The sequence below is a fragment of the Amblyraja radiata genome, chromosome 1, assembly GCF_010909765.2.
Source record: "Amblyraja radiata isolate CabotCenter1 chromosome 1, sAmbRad1.1.pri, whole genome shotgun sequence".
Classification (NCBI taxonomy): Eukaryota; Metazoa; Chordata; class Chondrichthyes; order Rajiformes; family Rajidae; genus Amblyraja; species Amblyraja radiata.
This window is the reverse complement of record NC_045956.1, coordinates 15,058,297-15,081,725: the sequence shown is the minus strand read 5'-3', so window position 1 is coordinate 15,081,725 and position 23,429 is coordinate 15,058,297. Positions and strand designations below refer to the sequence as shown.

General features: G+C 41.5%; 1 protein-coding gene across 4 annotated transcripts in view; it reads left to right on the top strand.

Annotated features, from left to right (window-relative positions):
• The window catches only part of LOC116971164 (hedgehog interacting protein), a 138,794-nt gene that overhangs the window by 79,362 nt on the left and 36,003 nt on the right, over positions 1–23,429 (top strand). For all 4 annotated transcript variants that reach the window (XM_033018138.1, XM_033018131.1, XM_033018124.1 and 1 more), the window contains exons 8-11: positions 12,390–12,511; positions 12,760–12,883; positions 21,279–21,421; positions 22,977–23,058. In XM_033018138.1, coding sequence (XP_032874029.1) covers positions 12,390–12,511; positions 12,760–12,883; positions 21,279–21,421; positions 22,977–23,058 — 471 coding nt within the window. The remainder of the gene's footprint in view (positions 1–12,389; positions 12,512–12,759; positions 12,884–21,278; positions 21,422–22,976; positions 23,059–23,429) is intronic.

Here is a 23,429-nt window from a genome sequence, read left to right as displayed (position 1 = left end):
CTAGGGGGTGTGGGTGGGGGGTGTCCCCCTCCCATTGGTATGGAGCTTTTGCATTTTTCAGCTTGAAATTGTGCAATCTGGTGCATACTTTAGCGAGTCTTTTAACTTACAAAAAAGAGGAGGATGACTGAACTTTGGTGCCTTCCCTCACAGTGGGAAACTTTGATTCCGTTGTGTGGGGATGTTTATGTTAAAGTCTATCATGTGCTGTGTTCTTTTTTATTCGTATGGCTGTATGGTTACCACAAATTTCACTGTACAAATTGGTGCATGTGACATTAAATCTCTTGACTCCTGAATGCAATATTTATGCTTTAAATTGGATTAGCTGTGAATAAGGTTAGGCTAAATTACATTCCTAATTACATTCCACAGTCGAGCCAGGCTCTGATCAACAGGTGCAGCACATGAATGATCTTAGTATATTCGTGTATGGAAATCAGATTATAATCAAACATTTGGCCCACGCTGACCAATCTGGGTCTCACTGCACATCTGGTGCTACTCCTGACTCTGACTCCAGTTGCATACCTTCTCTCATTCCTGACCCTGAGTCCAGCCTTACACCTGGCCCCCTATTCTACCCTGATTATAGCTGTTTTCCTGCTTAGGTTCCCAGTGCTGAACACTCCCATTGTCCCAGCTTTGACTGCGCACCTAGTACTATTCCAGACCTTGACTCTGGATGCACACTTGGCCTTGCTCCTAGCCCCTCTGCAATGACAATATATCTGGCCCAAACATAAAGCCCCATATCTGCCCCCCTGAACTTAACCTATTACGTTCAAGTCCACAGGTACTTATCTAATGCGGTAATCTTTTATGGGGCACTTCACAGACCAAATTTTGTGTAACAAAATTTTTATAACAAAATTTGCTACATCCATTGGCTTCCTTGTTTTTAACAATTACTTTTACATTGAAGTGATTGAAATCCAAGTGAAGTTTAAATGGCATCAGAAAAATAAAACCTCCGGAATGGATGATATTCATTACGTGGTTGGTTGAAGGGCCTGTTTTCACACTGTATCACTCTATGACTACATTATACCTCCACCAAGCATGAATGCTTCAAAATCAAGTGGTCGAGTTTTATTGCCATATACTCAAGCATAGAAACATAGAAAATAGGTGCAGGAATAGGCCGTTAGGCCCTTCGAGCCAGCACTGCCATTCAATATGATCATGGTTATTCATCTAAAATCAGTACCTCTTTCCTGTTTTTCCCCCATATCCCTTGATTTCGCTAGCCCCAAGAGTTAAATGTAACTCTCTTGAAAACATCCAGTGAATTGGCCTGCACTGCCTTCTGTGACAGAGAATTCACTGATTTACAACTCTCTGCGTGAAGAAAGTTTGTCCTCACCTCAGTCCTAACTGCCCCCCCCCCCCTTTATTCTTAAACTGTGACCCCTGGTTCTGAACTCCACCAACATCGGGAACATTTTTCCTGCAGTTACAGTAAGTGAAAATCTAGCAGGCAAGCAGGATGCTTTCTCCAACCACCCCCATTTGAAGGCCATTATCTTCCACCGTTTCTACCCAGTGCTTGGTATTTACTTCCAACAGCCACTGGTTGTCCTCCAGGATGCACTGAGCCGCAGCCTGATCCATGCCGATAATTTCTCACGACAGAGCGTGAGAAATTTGTGATCCGTGTGAGAGCGTGAGAATTTGGCGAAATGCATGATTCTCACGCTCAATGCGTGAGAGTTGGCAGCCCTGATCTAAACCCCCCCAAAGTCCAAATATTGCATTGACCAAATATTTAATGGGTCCTGTAAATTGAAGCTCTTGTATTTTAATTGAATTAGTCAAGTCATTAATAGCGTAATATTAACAAAAATTGGGTGGCGCAGGTGCAGAGCTGCTGCCTTATAGCATTGGTGACCGGCACCTTCTCCCTCTGTCTGCGTAGGTTTCTCCGGGTGCTCCAATTTTCTCTTACATTCCAAAGATGTGCAGGGTTGTAGGTTAATTAGCTTCTGTAAATTGATCCTAGCATGTAGGATAGACCTAGTGTATGGGAGATCGCTGGTTACCGTGGACTCAGTAGGCGGAAAGGCCTGGTTCCACGCTGTACCTCTAAACTAAACTAAATGCTATTTCTATACTCCAAATATAAAATGTGTGCAGTTTGGAAATATAACAGGTCAGTTCTACACTGGAGCATAACATGTTGATTGCAATTTTTGGAATTATATCCATCTTCATCCTTGCTAGTTATAGTAGCTTAGTAAGGGTTTAAGTTTGTTATTGCCTCATGTACTGAGGTTCAGTGAAGATCTTTGTTTTCCAGTCAGTTCAGATAATACTATACATTAACACTATCAAGTCAAACTCAAGTATGATAGATAGAGCAAAGGGCGGCATACGGAGTGCAGAATATAGTTCTCAGCATTGTAGTGCAGCAGTTCCATTGACATAGCCCAGTTTCTGCTGTGGGGTGGAGGTGAATCAGACATTTTTAAGACCCATTGCACTATTTTTGCATTTTAACTCACACATACTATAACATATGTCACATGTGTGCTTTGGACGACTGATGTTTCTGTGAGACGTGTAACATCAACATAAGTTGTCAAGTTGCCGTAAAGATAATAAAGGGTCATTAACCTGAAATGTTAACTTTGTTTCTCTGTCCATAAATACTAACTGACAAGCAGCTTTTTCAATATTTTCTATTTTATTTCAGATTTCCAGATTGTGTAGTTCATTGATTTTTAATAGAGTTAAGAAGTTCAAACAACCTACAGGATGACCTGATATGATTGAAAGCAATATGGGGGGGCTGCGGAATGCACAAGTGATCAGAATTGGAGGATTGTGGAGTTCTCAGAGGATGTAGGACTAGAGAAGGTTGCAAGAATAAGAAAGGGTGTGACCATAAGGGAGCGAGATGAGAATATTAAATTTAACTTGTTGGGCAAGAAGAACAATATTTGTTAATGAGCACTGAGATGATAGGTGAACAGTGCATGTTGGCCAACTGGATAAAATCAACATAGTTTTGCGGGGGGTTGTGGTTTATAGAGGATGGCTTATATAAAAATGTCACATTAGCATATTGTTAATTAACCCTAAAGATGACTATTAAATAAATCAGTATTTTTTGGCAGCAGAACTGAAATGAATGAATGAGACTCAGGCTGAAGATTGTTTTTTTTCACAATGTATTTAATTTTGAAGAAATGATGGCAGATTTTCAAGTCAGATTGTTGTGTGGCTTCGAGGGAAGCATGCTGACACCAGAAAAATGGTGTCCCCATGCACCTGAAGCCCTTGTCCATTAGAGTTTGTAGTTGTGGAAAGTAGGTGATGTGGAGTAGGCTCGGCGAATAACTAAGTACAATATAACGCTGATAATCTGGCACATTCAGGACTTTAGTGCTGTTGGACTAACAGATTCACCAGGCTATTAGTTGGTATTTCTATTCCAACTGAAACACGCTTTTAATTAACTTTTTTTAGAAATATAATAGAAACAGAAATATAATAACCTATAAATGACAAATAAATATATCTTGTACCTTGTACCTTGTATCTCTATATAGTGAGCCAGATAGGTTTAAAGGGAGCACAGGAACTAGTGCCCCGGTTTCACCAAGATGGCGCATAACCCAGGCGAATATTTGTGCGCTAGCCACGGAAGCTGATCTACAAACTCGTATTACAACCGCTCCACACTCTTAAATCTCTATTCCTACAGCAACATTTCTTACTTTGACTATGATCTTCTTAAACTCCTCTTGGACTTTGCTGGCTTTACATTGCGCTAAACGTTATTCCCTTATCATGCATCTGTAAACTGTAAATGGATCGATTGTAATCATGTATTGTCTTTCTGCTGACTGGTTGGCACGCAACAAAAAGCTTTTCACTGTACCTTGGCACACGTGACAATAAACTAAACTGAACTGAATGGTAAGTGAAAAGGGCATGCTTTAACTGGGGTCTAATGAATCGAAATGGAGCTTGAGGTCTGGGCACACAGTAAGTAAAAAGGGGCCATGGCTGAAGCAAAGAGTGTTCGGCCCAATGCCCCAGGAGGTAGAATGGGAGCCAGGGCCACTGCGAGTGGGAAGGGAGAATGGCAAACATTGTCCATTGACTCAGGTGCTGAGTCATTGGGATTTCCAAATTGTCATGTAGAAGATTATTGGAGATTTACTGTAAATGTTATAGATGATCTAGATTGAGTTTCTTGAGTGTAGGTAATGGAAGCATAAAGCTGTCATAAAGGCCAAAGATAATGGCTTCATTCTTCCCCTAACTGCTGGAATTACAATGCACCCAGGACTGGATGCTGGTAAACGGTTTGACGGCATTAGGGACAAGAGAAGGGGGCAATAGCTGGAACCAAGAATGACAATCTAGACCTATTCAGAATAGATTCCACCAACTTTTTGTCTGCATGAAACAGGGGAAATTATAACATTTAATTTGCTATTTGGAAAATAAAAAGTGTGGGCATGAAAACCTGGTTCAGCATCGAAAACAAATATTCCATCTCTTTTCACCTTTTATATAAAGCTTAGGAAGAAGATGATTTTTCCTTAGTTTGGAATGTGATCATTCAGGTTATTAAGTATTGGTTGGTATTAAAATAGATGACCCCTTGCCCCGACAGTTCACTTAACTCAATGGGCTAAATGACTGTTTTTTGTCCCCACAAAACCTGAATCTAGTTAAAAGATTGTATTTTGTGCTTTGAAACATTCTCAACTTTTTGAACATTCTGGATTTTCACTAAAACGAACTGCACTAATTTTAGATAACACATACACACTAAATGTTTATGCTATTTTCTAACCCCTTCCCTACTAATCTTGGCACTGCATCAGCCAACTATTGCAGCTTTAGCAGGCCCAGGCTCATTACATCAGTGAAGTACTTGATCTCTTGTATGTCCAGAAACCTTCATGACAGAGTTTGTCAATTAGAGCTTCTCAAAAACTGTATTATTTAGCACTGTACTACAATCCTCTGGTATTTTGGGACACATATCCCAATGTCTCCATTGCTATTAATTTTCCTTCATTTCATGCATCTGCCAAGATACCTCAAATAATTTCTGCCTTCTGATGGTGTGTGGTCAGCGAGAGAATCTGTAGGTAGACAAAAATGCTGGAGAAACTCAGCGGGTGCAGCAGCATCTATGGAGCGAGCGAGAGAATCTGTAGACCACATGACCAGTCTTCACATACACTGCTGATGGATCATTTAAGGAACACCCCTAAACCAGGGACTTGAGTCAGTGGTGATCAATGGCCTTGTCACTATCCTTTAAAAATTATCAGAAACAAGGCTATTCTTTTAATGCTGGTGCTAATATAAAGATGCTAATATGAAATTAATCTCTTTTGAAGGAAGTGTCAGAAAATTGTTGGTCATTTAATCTGGATGTAAGGCAAGGCGTCTTGAGAGAGAAATTATGTTTCTATTTTGTCATTGTTTAGGGCAGGTTGAGATCAAGAAGGAGGAGGTGTTGGTGATCTTAAAGAGCATTATGGTGGATAAAACCCCAGGGCCTGATGGGATCTATCCCAGGTTATTGGATTAGGTAACATGGTGGCCCAGCAGTAGAGTTGCTGCCTTACAACGCCAGAGACCCGGGTTTGATCCTGACTACGGGTTCTGTCTGTATGGAGCCTGTACCTTCTCCTCATGACCGCATGGGTTTCTAAAGACATACAGGTTTTTGTAGGTTAATTTGGTAAAATTCGGTAAAAATTGTCAATTGTCCTTGGTGTGTAGAGTAGTACTCGTGTACGGGAATCACCGGTCGACGCGGAGTCACTGTATCTCTAAAGTAAACAAAACTAAACTATTAAGGGAGTCAAGAGTGTTTTATTGTTATATGTCCCAGATAGAACAATGAAATTCTTACTTACTGCAGCACAACACAATATGTAATCATAATAAATAACTAGACTAAGTGGGACCCTTTGGGTCCCAGTCACAAGGGAGGCCTGGTCCCCCCAACGCAACCCATCCCCCAACGCAATATTCCACAACTCACCTGTTCCCTCAACGCAACCCGTTCCCCCAAAGGTCAGCAAGCAGTCAGTATGCTCTCTACTGTGCACCTGCAGAAGTTCAAGAGAATCTCCTTTGACATACCGAATCTCCGTAATCTTCTCAGGAAGCAGAGGCGCTGATGTGCTTTCTTTATGATTGCATGAGTGTGCTGTGTCCAGGAAAGTTCGTCGGAAATATTCACGGCAGGAATTTGACATTTTTGGCTCTCTCCACCATCGTCCCATTGATGTAAACAGGATTATGTGTCCTCGTCCTTCCTCTTCCAAAGTCCACAATCAGTTCTTTGGTTTTGCTGATATTGAGAGCCAGGTGTTGTGCTGGCACCATATGGTCAGTCGGTCTCACTTCTACACTCTGACTCATCACCATTTGTAATTCGTCCCACAACGGTGGTGTCGTCAGCGAACTTGAAAATGGAGTTTGCACTGTGTCCGGCTACACAGTCATGAGTATAGAGTGAGTATAGCAAGGGGCTGAGCACACAGCCTTGAGGTGCTCCCGTACTGATTGTTACTGAGGATGAAGTGTTTCTGCCAATTCGAATGGACTGTGGTCTGTGGATGAGGAAGTCGAGGATCCAATTGCAGAGGGATGCGCAGAGACCCAGTTCCGTGAGTTTCGTAACCAGCTTTTTTTTTTTTTTTTTTTTTTTTTTTTTTAAATCAAAAATATTTATTCACATATTAAAATAGTATTGACAATACAATAAAACAAAACACCACCATAATACAAGACGAACAAATATGCTAAGCAACTGCTAAACAATTATATTGCAATCCTTGTCAAGGATACATTCAACCCCCCTCGGTGCCCAGCGGTCCCGGAACTCCCTCAGGGTGCCCGTAGACAGGGCGTATTCCCTTTCCATCCGCACCCGGGCACGGACGTATCCCCGGAAAAGGGGCAGGCAGCCGGCTCGGGTAGAGCCCTCCACCGTCTGGCGCCGTGACTCGTGGATGGCCAGCTTGGCCAGGCCCTTCGTAACCAACTTTTTTTTTTTTTTTTTTTTTTTTTTTAAATCAAAAATATTTATTCAAATATTAAAATTGTATTTACAATACAATAAAACAAAACACCACCATAATACAAGATCAACAAATATGCTAATCAACTGCTAAACAACTATATTACAATCCTTGTCAAGGATACATTCAACCCCCCTCGGTGCCCAGCGGTCGCGGAACTCCCTCAGGGTGCCCGTAGACAGGGCGTATTCCCTTTCCATCCGCACCCGGGCACGGACGTATCCCCGGAAAAGGGGCAGGCAGCCGGCTCGGGTAGAGCCCTCCACCGTCTGGCGCCGTGACTCGCGGATGGCCAGCTTGGCCAGGCCCTTCGTAACCAACTTAGAGGGGATGATGGTATTGAACGCCGAGCTGTAGTCTATAAACAACAGCCTGATGTAAGTGGATTTATTGTCCAAGTGGTCCAGTGTGGAGTGGAGAGCCAGTGAGATCGCATCCTCAATGGACCTATTGTGACGGTGGGCAAACTAGTGGGTCGAGGTTCTTATTGAGTTAGTTGTTGATATGCACCATAACCAACCTCTCCAAGCACTTCATCACCACAGATGTTAGTACCACTGGTCGATAGTCATTGAGGCACATCACCTTACTCTTCTTGGGCACCAGTATTAATGATGCCCTCTTAAAGCAGGGGGGAACCTCAGACCTCAGCAGTGAGAGATTCAAAATGTCCTCAAAACCCCTGCCAGGGGGTCTGCACAGGTTTTGAGAACTCGACCGGGGATACCATCAGGTCCCGGCAAGAGGGTAGCGTGCCCAGAGAATAGAATGCAGGGGCTTTTGGTACCTCTCCAGTCCCGGATGACTGTAGAGTAGCCAATGTGATCGCAGAAACTATAGATCAGTGAGCATCATGTCAGTGGTAGGGAAACTATTGGAGAGGATTCTTTGGGATAGCATTTACTCTGATTCAAAAGAGTATGGGCTACTGAGGAACAGTCAGCAAGGCTTTGTCGGTGAGACATCATGCCTTCAAAACTTGATTGTGATTTTTTGAGGAGTTGATCAATGAAGGAGCACTATGCTACAAACATTGACGAAACAATGAACTGTCTTGATTGCACTAGTGACTTTGGGCTTTTGTTTTGCACTAATATTATTTTATTTTAATGTATTGAATTTTCTTTTGTTTATTATGTTACCTATGTGTTTACAGAACTGTTAAGCTGCTGCTAATAAGAGTTTTAATGTTCCTTTTTCGGTACATATAGCAATTAAATGCTTTTGATGAGGGTAGGGAAGTGGAAGGGGTCTACATAGATTTTAGTAAGGCATTTGATAAAGTGCCCCATGGTAGACTGATCCAGAAGATTAAGATGCACAGGATCCATGATGACTTAGTCGTTTGAATTAAGAACTGGTTTCCTCATAGAAGACTGAGGGTTATGGTGGAAGGGTATTATTCTGGCTGGAGATCTGTGTCCAGTGGAGTTCCACAGGGAACTCTGGTGGGACCTTCATTGTTTGTGATATATATAAACGACTTGGACATAAATGTAGATGGGTTGATTAGTCAAGTTTGCAGATGACACCGAAATTGGTGGAGTTGTGGACATTGAGGTAGGCTGTTATAGTATATAGCGGGATATAGATCAACATTGATTTACAGTGGGACTATGGAGTCCAAGTCCAAATCTTTCTGAGAGTGACAACACAAGTAGATAGTGATAGAGAAGACGATGGTATGCTTCCCTTCATTGGTTGGGGCATTGAGTATAATAGTCAGGGAGTCATGGTGCAGCTTTATAAGACAATGGTTGCGCCGCATTTGGAGTATTTTGTGCAGTTCTTGTCGCCCACTACAAGAATAATGGGGAATGGAGAGGAGTTTTACCAGGATGCTGCCAAAATTAGTAGGATAGTGTGAATATATGCCAGGATGGTTGGTCGGCATGGATTCGGTGGGCCGAAGGGCCTGTTTCTGTGCTGTATCTCTCTCGGCTAAATTAAAAATTAGAGGAAATTGCCTCTAAGGAGAGGTTGACAAATTTGGATTTTTTCCTCTGGAATATCAGAGGTTGAGGAAGTATATAGAGGAAGCCTTACAGAAGCCTTACAGAGGAAGCCTTACAGAAGTATATAAAATGGTGAGAGGCATAAATAGGGTAGGCAGTCAGAACATTTTCCAGGGTGGAGATGTCTAGTCATAGCTTTAAGGTGAGAAGGACAACGTTTATAGAAGATGTGCAGGGTGATATTTCAAAACAGAGAGTGGTGAATTCCTGAAATACACTGGCAAAGATGGTGGTAGAGGCAGATTCTGTGGTGGTATTTAAGAGACTTTTAGATAGGCACAGGGATGAAATGGAGGGATATGGATCATGTGCATGCAGATAAGATGAATTCAATTTGGCATTATGTTCGATACGGACATTATAGGCCAAAGGACCTGATCTACATTTAGCATTAAATTGAATAAAAAGATAAACCGTTAAGAATCAACCACGTAGATTTGCCACATTGATCACATCTCAAAGATATTTAATTGGTACTTGAAAGAAGTAGAATAAATTTGTTTTCATCCATCAGCAGCGGTAATAAAATCTGTCATTGCTTTCTGGATGAATGGCACAGCTCAAAGATTAATGTAAAATATAAAATAATATTTGAACCAAAATAGAAGCCATCTAAATCAAAGTATTGTTTGCTGAGATAACCAGACTCTTATTATGCTGTGATGTATTTCATTTTTCAATGGTCCCTAGTGTGCCAGTTTACATGGCAATCATTGTTTCAAATGCCCCCTGAAACATACTTTTAACAATTTTAAAGATCTATTTGTAGTAGTTTCCAATTTTGGTAAATCGTATTGTCAAATATAAAGTCATAAAGTGTAAATGTAGCAGATATCTCTTTCTAATGGACATCAGAATCTATATACTATTAAAACTCTGTGTGTGTGTGTGTGTGTATGTGGGTGGATGTCATCGCCCGCCCACTCCACCCCTCCCCCCCCCCCCCGTACTCGGGGTCTGACGCGCCGAGGATGCAAGGCCATGAAGCTGACGCTCACTCTGAGGCCGACGGCTGCTGGGCGGCCCTACCCCTCTCCTCCCTCCCTTCTTAATATAATATCAATGGGAGTGGTTGGTGTGTGTGTGTGTGGGGTGGTTAGTGTGTGTGTGTGACGCCTCAGGCCGCCCCCTCCCCTGCAACCGCGCATTGCGGGAACAGACCCAACGGGTCTGCACTTGGTCTAGTAACAATTAAATTTTCACAGTCTGCATATTTATGACGACCTTTAGAGAATAGCTTTTTTTATGTACAAATCTTTTTTAATTCAATTAAGGTTCATGAATTAGCATGCAGTGATTTGTACTCGTTTCCTTCTTATTTTTGGCCCATTAAACCAGCCTCTATTTTATCATAAATGAACATCAGTAAATGTAGTTGTTCAATAGTGTTAGTGAACTGTTTTAGCAGATTGCAGGTTAAAATCCAATTCCAAACACGTAATCTGCACAAGTACCTTCAACTAAGTACAAGAGCAATCTGTTGTTTTGCTATTACAGTTAAATAACTTCACAATTATTTTTTTGAGATGAAAATGTGAACCAATGTTCACATTCACGTTAACAAGTGTTTAAATATAGATGGCTTAGAATTTTCACATTTAATTTTAAACATTCTGGTCCTCTGCATTCAAACATTCCAGCCTGAAATACTAACAACAGATTTACTTGATTTGATTGCTTACTGTATATGGACCCGTCTCCCAAAATATCTGAGTTCTTACTGTTGCACTCACATATTCCCACACCAAATCCTGGCATCACATCACTCCAGTCCTCAAACAACTTCACTGGCTTCCCATCTCCCACCGGATCACCTACAAAATCCTGATCCTCACCTACAAAGCCCTCCACCATCTGCCCCCCCCATATCTCACTGACCTCCTCTCCCCCTACCAACCCTCACGGTCCCTCAGATCCACATCAGCCGGTCTCCTCTCCATCCACAAGTCCAACCTCCGCAGTTTTGGGGACAGAGCTTTCTCCAGAGCAGCTCCCAGGCTCTGGAACTCCCTCCCCCAACTGATCCGCAATTCTGTGTCCCTCACCATCTTCCAGTCCCGCCTCAAGACCCATCTCTTCACTTCTGCCTATCCTTAGCCCCACGTCCCCCTCCCTTTTCATCTGTGCATTAATTGCCTCATATTGTGTTTTGAATTGAATTCTGTCTTTACTTTGTGTACCAGTCATGTCTCTACTATTTATTTCATTCCTCTTACATGTTTTTCCTCTACCTGCTAAATTTTTGTAAGGTGTCCTTGAGACTCTTGAAAGGCACCCATAAATAAAATTTATTATTATTATTATTATTATTATTATTATTTCCACCCATTCCCAGCTTTGCACTTAAACAGATTTGCTCGCACCTACCGATGTTTCCAAGGACTACTGCAGCCAGACCCATCCTCACCTTCACAACCTCTATTATAAGGGTCTCACCAACACCAAAGCTTACCATCATTTCACCCAATACATGGCAGCACTCACTCCCTGAGAACTACTGACAGGAACTATCTACTGACACAAGGGTTGGCAGCTGGAATGATGAGCTCAATGGAGAGCTCAGAAGAACAACACATTCAACTGTTGGATCTTCCGATCACAACAGCTGGTGGGAATAAGAAGCTCACAAGATTGCCACCGTTGAAATGCTTTTTTTTTTTAAATCCCTGAAGTCCAGGAAATAAAAAGATTCTTCATTAGGAAAGGAAATGTGGTATTGTTTAGTTTAGAGATACTGTGCGGAAACAGGACCTTCGGCCCACCTAGTCCACACGGACCAGCCATCCCCGTACGCCAAAAGGTTGGAGTGTTTTAGATTCATTAATGGGAATGGGCATTTTGTGAAAGCCTAACTACCTTTTATTATTTTAGATTGAGAGAGTTTCAATTTCCCTATTCTTCCGAGCCACAACCAGTATCGACAGGTTTCAGTATAATATCAGGAATAGAGAAGGGTCTTGCTAAATTATACAATGCTCCAAAAATATCCTTCTGGTTCCACACTTCAGTTCAATTGTAAAGTATACCATGCAATGCCAGGATATCATTTGAACAAATTGAAATTGCTAAATCTCCATTTCCTAACGGCAAACGTATTTGAAACCTTTTCTTAAGAAATCCTTGAAAAGTAGCACCACGTAAAAAATAAGAAGTCAAAAGCTAAAAGAGAAAAATGTTGAATTGTTCAATGTATTGTTTGCACCAGTTTCTTGACTTTTAATGGATTATATTACTCACAGTAAAGATGTTTTGAATTATTATCTTATTTGTCAGTCGTGCTCTTTAATCACTCCTTGCTTTTACTTAGGTGCGCAGTGGATCACCATCTTAGAGACTCCACTGGCAATCTGACCATACTTTGTTCAGAGTCAAATACTTGGAATAAGTCATCAGGAAGAATAATCAAGATAACAAGGGGAAAAGATTATGGTAATTGCAAATCTCAAAGCATAATTATATTTTTGAACAGCTGCTCGTAAATTTGACATTGATGTACTGGAAATGTTAAAAAAGATTATAACTTCTTTGTTATTGTTAAAATTACAAACAGTACATTAGAGAATGATCCTACCCTCAAACATTACACGGAGAATCCAGGAAAAGCAATTGTATTTCTGATATGTGTATCATTTGGCTAACATTTCTTGTCATTTTAAATGCTAGTTTTTGCCTTCCAGAAATAGAGCCTCCAGCAATTGAATTTAAATCGTCTAGCCACAGTCCTTTAGTAGGCGGCTTCATATACAGAGGATGCCAGTCCAGAAGACTATTTGGAAACTACATTTTCGGAGATCGAAATGGGTATGTCTAATAATTTTCCATGAAGTCATCCACACAGTTAGCTGGTATTTGTTTGCCACTGAACTAAATGTTGCGAGCAAATAAAAATCACTTCAGTGATGAAGAATCTTCTAGGTTCATTGGGCAAAGAAGAGTATGTTCATCTGAATTATACCAGGGCTAAAATAATTAAACTATGAGAATAGACTACACTGACTCGGCTTGTGCTCTCATTTGTACAAATGATCTGATGGAACTGTTTTTGAAGATTAAAGAAATTGATAAAGTAGTTGAAGCAAAACTATTACCTGATGTCCAAAGCAAGTTGATACTTAAAGCTACTACATCGCACTCACCACCAAGAACCTATTTACATTAATGCTACATCAATCCCACTTTATTTTCCTCATATTCCCATCATCTCCCCCGAATTATATCACCCACTTAACAGGGGGAACATAAAATGGACTATTTTCCCTGCCTGAGATGTTTAGAACCAGTGTCACTATTTCAAACTAAGAACATTATGCCCCTGTCCCACTTAGGAAACCTGAACGGAAACCTCTGGAGACTTTGCGCCCCACCCAAGGTTTCCATGTGGTCCCCGGAGGTTTTTGTCAGTCTCACTACCTGCTTCCACTACCTGCAACCTCCGGCAACCACCTGCAACCTCCGGGAACCGCAGGTTTCCATTCAGGTTTCCTAAGTGGGACAGGGGCATAAGGAATCAATGCAGTAGTCGGCCTCTTGGACCCTTACGATTGCTCTGTTGCTCAATAAGACCATGACTGAACATTTTCCTCGACACCAGTTCCCCGCACCACTACCATGTCCCTTGATTCTCTTTATAATTAGAAGATCACAAAAGCATTTATGACTGTATTAAAGATAATTGTTCAATTAGAGGGTAATAGATCTTTGGAACTCTCTTCCCAAGGCTTAGTAACTGAGTATTTTCAAGACACATTAAGATTTTTGTCTATTAGTGGAATCAAGGGGCATGGCTTAGCGTAGGAAAGCACCATCATGACAGGCCGTAAATCTTTTAAGCACGAAGGATGCAGAGAAGATTTTTGAGGATGTTGCCAGAACTTTAGGGCCCAAGCTATAGGGAGAGATAAGGTAGGCTAGCTTATTCTTTGGAGTCCAGCAGGATGAGGAGTTACCTTTGTCAATAACGTGTTTATTTTGCCTGTGTCTTTCCAGCATTTTCTGCTACAATTTCAATTTTCCAGCAAGTGCATTTTGTTAATTTTCTGCTGTTGAAAGGGTAATGTTTAGTTGTATGAAGTGAACAAATTATTCATGGTAAACTTCGCCATAATCACTAATTATCAAGCTATCTTAACCAAAAAGCCAATTTTAACCATAGTAATCTTGTTGTAGTTGCCATCTGTCCAACTGCGAGAGATGATGGTGGCTTTGATGTTGTCCTGCTCGGAGCGGGAAATGTTTCATCTGTGGTTGCATTTCCTGCTGTGGCTGACTAGGTCTATCCTTGCCAGGCTGACCCTCCCACAGCATCCACAGGTGAAGTTGTCTCTGGTTGTTGGATTGAGGAGCATGTTGCTGTTGATCATTTTGTGGCATTGACGCTTGGCCTGCATGGGTCTTGAACCCCATGCTGCCGTGGTGCTTCATACCCACTGGAGGTCCTTTATCCACCTCCCCCGGACCTCAGACATACCTTATTGACTGGGCGCTGCCCAGGTTGAGGCGGGCAATAGCTAACCAGTAGGACCTGATGATCCTTCCCATTGTCGGACTCCCTGTGCCATTCCATTTAGACCTGTAACCGGTAACTGCAACTTCCCATGATTTTCTTTCCTCGCTGTGATCAGCAAGGATGAAGCATCATCTCCATTTGATTGGCCGCAAGACTGGGCGGATAATTGAAAACACAGACTTGCCCAGCATCTGCATTCCCCTCTCGACCCGATAGACTGATTCCAGGGGAATATCTGGGGCCTACTTGGTCGCAGGAGTTGCTGGAAGGTGAATGCACGAGGAATCAGCTGACCACCTGTAAGGACTCCAGCTCCAGTACTTGGTTCTCCTGAACCTTATCCACAAGACCATGTCGTGCTATTTGACCCATTGCTGAGAGCTGGTTGATGGACGCTAGGGCGTATCCGATGTTCCCGATGTTGGGGAAGTCCAGGACAAGGGGTCACAGCTTAAGGATAGAGGGGAAATCCTTTAGGACCGAGATGAGAAAAACATTTTTCACACAGAGAGTGGTGAATTTCTGGACCTCTCTGCCACAGAAGGTAGTAGAGGCCAGTTCATTGGCTATATTTAAGAGGGAGTTAGATGTGGCCCTTGTGGCTAAAGGGATCAGGGGGTATGGAGACAAGGCAGGTACAGGATACTGAGTTGGATGATCAGCCATGATCATATTGAATGGTGGTGCAGGCTCGAAGAGCTGAATGGCCTACTCCTGCACCTATTTTCTATGTTTCTATCCACATGCCTGCGGGCCTACATGTTGCATACCTGGGGGCCAACGTTCCTCCGACATCCCCACGCAGTGATGCAGAGACTGAATTAGTTTTCTTCAAAATGTAGAGATCTCAGAAGAGCTGAAATTGAACTCTACAAAACCTATAAGAGTCTTGGAGAAAAAGAACAGGAAGGTCCGAGCTCCCCTGACTAAAAGATTGATAACTAGCAGATATAATTTCATGTTACAAAGTTTTGAGTTGAGTTGTTAAGAAAATCTCCATGCAAATATCTGTAAGTGGTGTGAAACCCACTGTCTGAAAGGCTAGTAAAGGTGAAGACCTTTATGTTAAAAAGATGCCCAGATGATTATTTGAAAAGCAGTAACCTAGGGGAGCTGTGAAGTGGGAGTTACCCAAATAGATTTATGTTTGACCAGCATTGACAAGAAAGGTTGAATGTGTTGGAGTCATATCCACGCTGACAGAGTCGCTAGCCTCATTTGCTTGAGCTTTGCGCATATCCCTCAAAACCCTTCCAATTCGTGTACCCGTCTTTACCACTTCCACTGACTGCTTGTTCCAAAATTCAGCTGTTTTTTTTTAAGAGCTTGGATGAAATGTTAATTTCGCATGCCACAATATTTATATCAGTTGACTGAATGTATCATAGGTTGTGGGGGAATTATCAGGGGACCATTTCTCTGCCTGAATAATTCAGAGAATGTGAGTTCAAATCCCACTGTTGTAGTTTGAGAATGTAATAGTTTGAAATAAATGGAATTTAGCACAAGGTAATATTGAAGTCATGTTATGGAAGTGGTCATCTGGATCCCTGGACTAGTGATCTGGTGAATGAATTCAAAATCCCACTACAGCAGTTAATGAATTTAAATTCAGAAAATTAATTAAATAAATTGCTTTAATGGAAATGTTGGCATCAATATAATAATTATCATGAAATTATCAGTTTGTCGTAAAAACCCAATTCAGTAATGTGGCATTTATTTGCCCTATAAATAATTCCAGTCTCATACCAATTTTAACAAACTTTATGGAACGTTAATAGCAAGCTAATTCTTTTAAGCATCTCTAAAGTCTGCCTTCACAGCCGAGCTATTTACTTTTCACCATAGAAAAATTGATAAGCCAAATAGCTCTTTAAGATTACTGTAGGTCTGGTCATATTTTCTCATATCTTTTTGCACCTGGCTTCCATGCTGCTTTATGGAATGCAGGGGCAATTATTCACTCTTGGATGCTGAGCCACATAGTATGATTTTGACTATCTCTGTGAAGTGAATGATTTTGTATTGCGTTTTGCAAACTGGGTTACCACTGGATATTCTTTTCCTTTCTCAGAAACAGCAATCATGAGGTTGAGAGTGCTTTTTTCAGCATGTGCTTTGAAAGTTGTACTTGCTCTAAGGAACATAGAATAAGGAATGGTTGTTTACAAGTAGTATATGTAGGAGTGTCTCTACCTGATGTTGTGAATGCTGAAGTCCTTTTGACATTTGCTACGGCAAAGTTAAGTTGAACAGCCACATAAATGTCCAATAGACAATAAGTGCAGGAGTATGTCATTCGGCCCTTCGAGCCAGCACCACCATTCAATGTGATCATGGCTGATCATCCCCAATCGGTACCCCATTCCTGCCTTCTCCCCATCTCCCCTGACTCCGCTATTTTTAAGAGCCCTATCTAGCTCTTTCTTGAAAGCATCCAGAGAACCTGCCCCCACCGCCCTCTGAGGCAGAGAATTCCACAGACTCACCACTCTCTGTCCACTTGGTTACTAGTAAACAGACATCACTACTAATTGAACACAATGGGAAGTTTTCATGTACCATGAAATCCCTCAGCAGTATTTTTCACCAATTTTGTTCAACACAAATGCAGTAATATGCTGCCATTGATGTCAATTCAGATGTTCACAGCAATATCCATGTCAGGAATAATTGGTGCAGTTATTTATCTGTGTCTCTTACATACAACTATTTATTTTTGATCTGTTTTTTGGGGGATGTGGGACAAGGCCAGTCTTTCATATGAAGAAAGACTGGATCGACTCGGCTTGTACTCACTTGAATTTAGAAGATTGAGGGGGGATCTTATAGAAACTTGCAAAATTCTTAGGGGGTTGGACAGGCTAGATGCAGGAAGATTGTTCCCGATGTTGGGGAAGTCCAGGACAAGGGGTCACAGTTTAAGGATAAGGGGGAAATCCTTTAGGACCGAGATGAGAAAAAAAAATTTCACGCAGAGAGTGGTGAATCTCTGGAACTCTCTGCCACAGAAGGTAGTTGAGGCCAGTTCATTGGCTATATTTAAGAGGGAGTTAGATGTGGCCCTTGTGGCTAAAGGGATCAGCGGGTATGGAGAGAAGGCAGGTACAGGATACTGAGTTGGATGATCAGCCATGATCATATTGAATGGCGGTGCAGGCTCGAAGGGCCTTCAGTTGGTACTTTGTTCTTGGTACCTTCAGTGCTCTTTCCATGTGTTGGCAAAGAACACTGATTCAGTAGCAGGTGGAGGACATTAAAAAGTAATCTGGAGGAGGTTTTGTTGCCCCTATTTGACCTGCAGTCGTGATACGTGGTAGGGTCCGAAAGCAATGTAAAATACTCTCAATACCACACTCTCCTAACTATATCTCAATACGCTGCCCCTGCTGGTGGGACAGACGTACCTAAGGATTGTGACTGAGGAGTTGGGCACAATTGTCAGATATTATTCTGTGAGCAACTCAGCGGGCCACACAGCATCTCTGGATAGAAGGAATGGGTGACGTTTCGGGTCGAGACCCTTCTTCACACTTTTCGACCCAAAACGTCACTCATTCCTTGTATCCCAGTGGTTCTTAACCTTTTTGGCATACGTACGCGCATACGCAAACAAAATACTGTATGTGGTATGTACCTTTGTTAGGTTCCTAAAAATGGGCTCAACAAATGGATATGATATTTATGACCACGTCCCCCAGTAAAGCCCCAAACAACCCCCCATGGGGGTCCCGACCCCCCGGGTTAAGAACCACTGTTCCATCCAAAGGTGCTGCCAGTTCCCGCTGAGTTACTCCAGCATGTTGCGTCTTTCTTTGGTTTAAACCAGCATCTGGGATTCCTGGGATGGCAGGACTTTCATATGAAGAAAGACTGGATAGACTCGGCTTGTACTCGCTAGAATTTAGAAGATTGAGGGGGGATCTTATAGAAACTTACAAAATTCTTAAGGGGTTGGACAGGCTAGATGCAGGAAGATTGTTCCCGATATTGGGGAAGTCCAGAACTAGGGGTCACAGTTTAAGGATAAGAGGGAAGTCTTTTAGGACCGAGAAGAGAAAATCATTTTTTACACAGAGAGTGGTGAATCTGTGGAATTCTCTGCCACAGAAGGTAGTTGAGGCCAGTTCATTGGCTATATTTAAGTGGAAGTTAGATATGGCCCTTGTGGCTAAAGGGATCAGGGGGTATGGAGAGAAGGCAGGAATGGGATACTGAGTTGGATGATCAGTCATGATCATATCGAATGGCGGTGCAGGCTCGAAGGGCCGAATGGCCTACTCCTGCACCTATTTTCTATGTTTCTATCTGCAGTTCCTTCCTACGTTATTCTGCATGCATGGTTTTGTCAGACTGACGGGTCTGTGGGACCGTTCTCCCAATGTGGTTGCTTGTCCCCAGATGTTTGTGAGGTAGGCTTTGCAGGGTTCATGTCATCTGCTCAGATAAGATTTCATCTCACTGCAGAAAATTCCTCCATGGTAAATCTAACAATGAAGAGGGTGTTTTTTGCCACTATTTATGTCCTTATTTTCTATTCCAGGCTCAGTGCCTGCCTTAAGCTTTTGTCTCTCCTGCCATGTGTTGTGAGGGGACATTAACAAGGCTGGCGGGTGAATGGAATTGCAAACAATATGGTCCAAGCAGGGAAAAGCAATAAGCCCAAGGCCACAAACATGCAGGTCCGGAATATCCTATGCTTTTCTATTTCCTGTCCAGGGTCTGACAATAGGCAGGAGGTTAGAAAAGCTGATATAGTAGGACCTTTGGAAGTGGAATCTTTAGGGCTGCACAGTGGTTACAGCGCCAGAGACCCGGGTTAGATCCTGACTACGGGTGCTGTCTGCACGGAGTTTGTACGTTCTCCCCGTTACCTGCATGGATTTTCTCTGAGATCTTCGGTTTCTTCCCACACTCCAAAGACGTACAGGATTGGAGGTTAAACCCCTGTCCCACGGTACGAGTTCATTCCAAGAGTTCTCCCAAGTTTGCCCTGATTCGAACTCGGAGATTTACGATAATGGCCACTCGTCGGTACTCGGGGCTCTCGTGGACATTTTTCATCATGTTGAAAAATCTTCACAAGTCTTCCCGTGCTTACCTGCCTTTAGCGAGTCTTCCCGAGTACCTGCCGTTAGCGCTAAGAGACATCCCCGAGCTCCGACGTACCTGCTACGTTCATTCTCCGTGCTTACCACGAGTTTGATTTTTTTTAAACTTGGGAGAGCTCTTGGAATGAACTCGCACCGTGGGACAGGGCTATTTATTGGTTTGGTGTAAATAATAAAATGTAAATTGTCCCTAGTGTGTGTAGGGTAGTGTCAATGTGCGGGGATCGCCGGTCGATGAGGCCAAAGGGCCAGTTTCCGCGGTGTATCTCTATACGAAACAGAGTGGTTCTGGTGATCAAGATTGAGATAAGAGAAAGGGAAGTTTAATGATTGGGGATACGAGGGAGGAGCCATGATTTAGGAGGAAGGTCGGTAATCTGGGTCTGAGCAGCAGGGGGGTTCTTTAACAGTTAGCACCATTGGATTATCGCCAAGTGGAGAAAGTGTAAATTATGCCAATGATTTTACTCTCCGTCAATAACTGCAACCTTGTTTGTAACAATTATAGAGTGTAGTTACACTTGATCCAGATTTCGATATTTATTTCTCAGTTTAAGTCCATTGGATAAAATAATGTTTGCTTAATGTTCCATTGTACGTCTTTTGGATTATTTGGGTGCAAATGTTATGCTTTTTGCTTTCACAACTATTCCGTTTTCCAAGCATGTGTTCTTCAAGTTGTAGCAGTTATTCAAAGGATCTGGGCGTCTTTGTTTATACTTGCACCTTTGTGCCAGTATAATAGTAGTATTGATCTCATAACTATATAATGCTGCCAATATAAACACGAAGGAACCATAAAAACTGCTCTGAATGTGTTCAAAAAAACTTACCACCCAAGATCTGGCTTTTGGATGGCTTCAACCCAATACTGTGTAGGTGAGAACACCTGTGGAATTGAAATTGGCTTGAAAGTTTTCATGACACTCAGCAGCCCTTGCAACCATGTATTGATGCAGTTGGCAGTTAAACAAAAAAATGATTGTAATGGTCTTTAATATTTGCAGAGCGCCAGTGAAATTTAGAATACAATTAAATACATCTGATTAAAATTATTGTGTTTATTCTTGCAATTAAAGATACGGATTTCCAATGCATTTTGCAATTACCAGAGGAATTCATGATTTAGGTTTCAAGGGATGACAACTCATGTGCACATTGGTGTATAGAAACAATTGGTATAAACACAGCTGAAAGAGGTGGCGTGTAAATTAATACCCAGTTGCACAGATGAATTAGCACTATGTTGTAATGTAAGCAGACTTATTTGTGCCTCATTTGTTGACATGACTCTTTGGGTTTGGATTGGGAATCACTTATGTTTTGTTAGTGCAGTTATTAACATGATCTGTTTGACATTGCTGTGATTAAGTTTAATTCCTAACTAGTACGAATTTATAGCTGTCGAGTGATTTAACATCGTTCAAATTTCCTTGTGCCAAAGAGTAAAAGTTTAAAGGCATCATAGAAATTTTTCAGAGTTGTTTCAGAAGTCCATGTAAGATTGAGGGGGCTGCACTCAAAATACTTGATAAGTTCATCTGTAATGACCCATATTTTTTACATCTGATTTCAGGCAACTGATGAGCCTTCAACAAAGTTCTTTGAACAAACAGTGGCAAGAACGAGCTTTGTGCCTTGGCAGTGGCACGACGTGCAAAAACTCACATAGCGGTCAGATCTCAGGAATGGTTTTGGGATTCGGAGAAGATGAGTTAGGTAATGAATGACCCTAATGTTTGTGACAATTATTGCTGTGAAATATCTGTTCTCGTTTACTGGAAATGAACTTAATCAAATAAACAGAATTGCTGCTTGGCAATTTCTTTTTTTGGTGGGCACATTAAATGGAAAAAAAATCTCCATAATTCAAAGTTCAAAAATGAAATTCTTAGAGTTTTACATTGTGATCTAACAATCAATCAGAAAAAAAGTGCTAACAGCAGCAAAACATTTTGATACCTCTAATCATGTATTTATTAAAATATGGCCTTATAAGACTACTTGCCTCCCAATATGCCACATATTCCATACTATTGTTTAGTCAGGGGGTGGTGAATCTGTGGAATTCTGTGCCACAGAAGGCTGTAGCAGCCACGTTAGTGGATATTTTTACGGCAGAGATAGATAGATTCTTGATAAGTACGGGTGTCAGAGGTTATGGAGAGAAGGCAGGAGCATGGGGCTAGGAGGGGGAGATAGATCAGCCATGATTGAATTACGTAGACTTGATGGGCTGAATGGCCTAATTCTACTCATATTCCTTATGTCCTTATTGATATACACTCTGCAATTTTGGATTTGCTTCAACCATTCATCATGCCTGCTATCTGGCCCATATGTAGAGACTGGGGATTCAATTTCATCAATGAAAAATCAATTCATCTCAGATAAGGGTGTTGCTTTGAAACAAGGGAAACTTCCACCATGGCCAAGCTGTGCCAGAATCCTGTCAAACAAGAGAATCCTACTTTTATGGGTGACACAAACATCCTTGCAACATGTTTTATGCACTGCAAACTTGTTTTCAGGCATTGCGATTGTTGTATTTTGCAACCTTCATCAGTTTGCACATAATTTGTGAAAGTATAGTGAGATCATATTGCAGAATATTTTATTCTGGAATGAGATCAAGAATTAATGGACCATGTCAGTGCTTGGCAGATTTTTACAAGTTTTATGATGTGGTGAATCATCACATATGTATCTGCTGAAAATAATTGCCCACTACGTTTTGATTTCACAGATTAGTCCACTTGAAGCAGCTGTGAATTGCTCTTTAGCATGATGACCTCATTGCATAATTATGGGCATGTCAGCTTCTATTTCTAACAAATTCCATTTATGTAATGTACCCAAAACAACATATTTTCAGGCTCTGGTCTAAATCATATATATTAACGAAGAGTGTCTTTATCAGAACATTACAGAACCTTTGCTTTCTCCTTATTTTTTCTTCTTTATAAAACTTTCCAGATATTGCTGTTCACACTTTTTTTGTCCAATTTTCCTTCCATTGGTGTATATACTTTATTTCAATACTATTATTGCAAATTAAACCATTTAAAAACAGATTTTGATTTTTAGCCATTTAATAATTGTTCGTGTTAGTAATAGCTGTTTTGACATTTTAGTCTACATAAAATTAAGTTAGTTTTTGAGGGAACAGAAACACTGAAATATTTTCAAAGTGGTACAAATTGATGCATTTAAAGATAATAATATCAGACTGCGCAGGACTAATAATTGAGCATTTTCCAATTTGTGTTTGCAGGTGAGATCTATGTTGTAGCGAGCAGTAAAAGTGTGACGCAAGTACACAGTGGGAAGATCTACAAATTAATGGATCCAAAAAGGTAAGGCTGCAACCAATATTTGTGAAGCATTTGCACTTGGATATTCTACCCTCTGGGTAGCAGGGGTCATGCAAGTGCACTTCGCGAATCCCTTTTGAACAAAATTTTCATGCAAAAACAGCAAGTCTTACAGTATTTGCTATTAATGCAGGCTAATTAGTGGCTAAAGGGATAAGGTGGTATGGAGAGAAGGCAGGGATGGAATACTGAGTTGGATGATCAGCCATGATCATATCGAATGGCGGTGCAGGCTCGAAGGGCCTAATGGCCTACTCCTGCACCTATTTTCTATGTTTCTAAGTGCAATATTGGGGAAATCTCATCAAGGGCAAACGTTTCCATTGTTATCTTTAGTGGCTCACGCAAGGTCT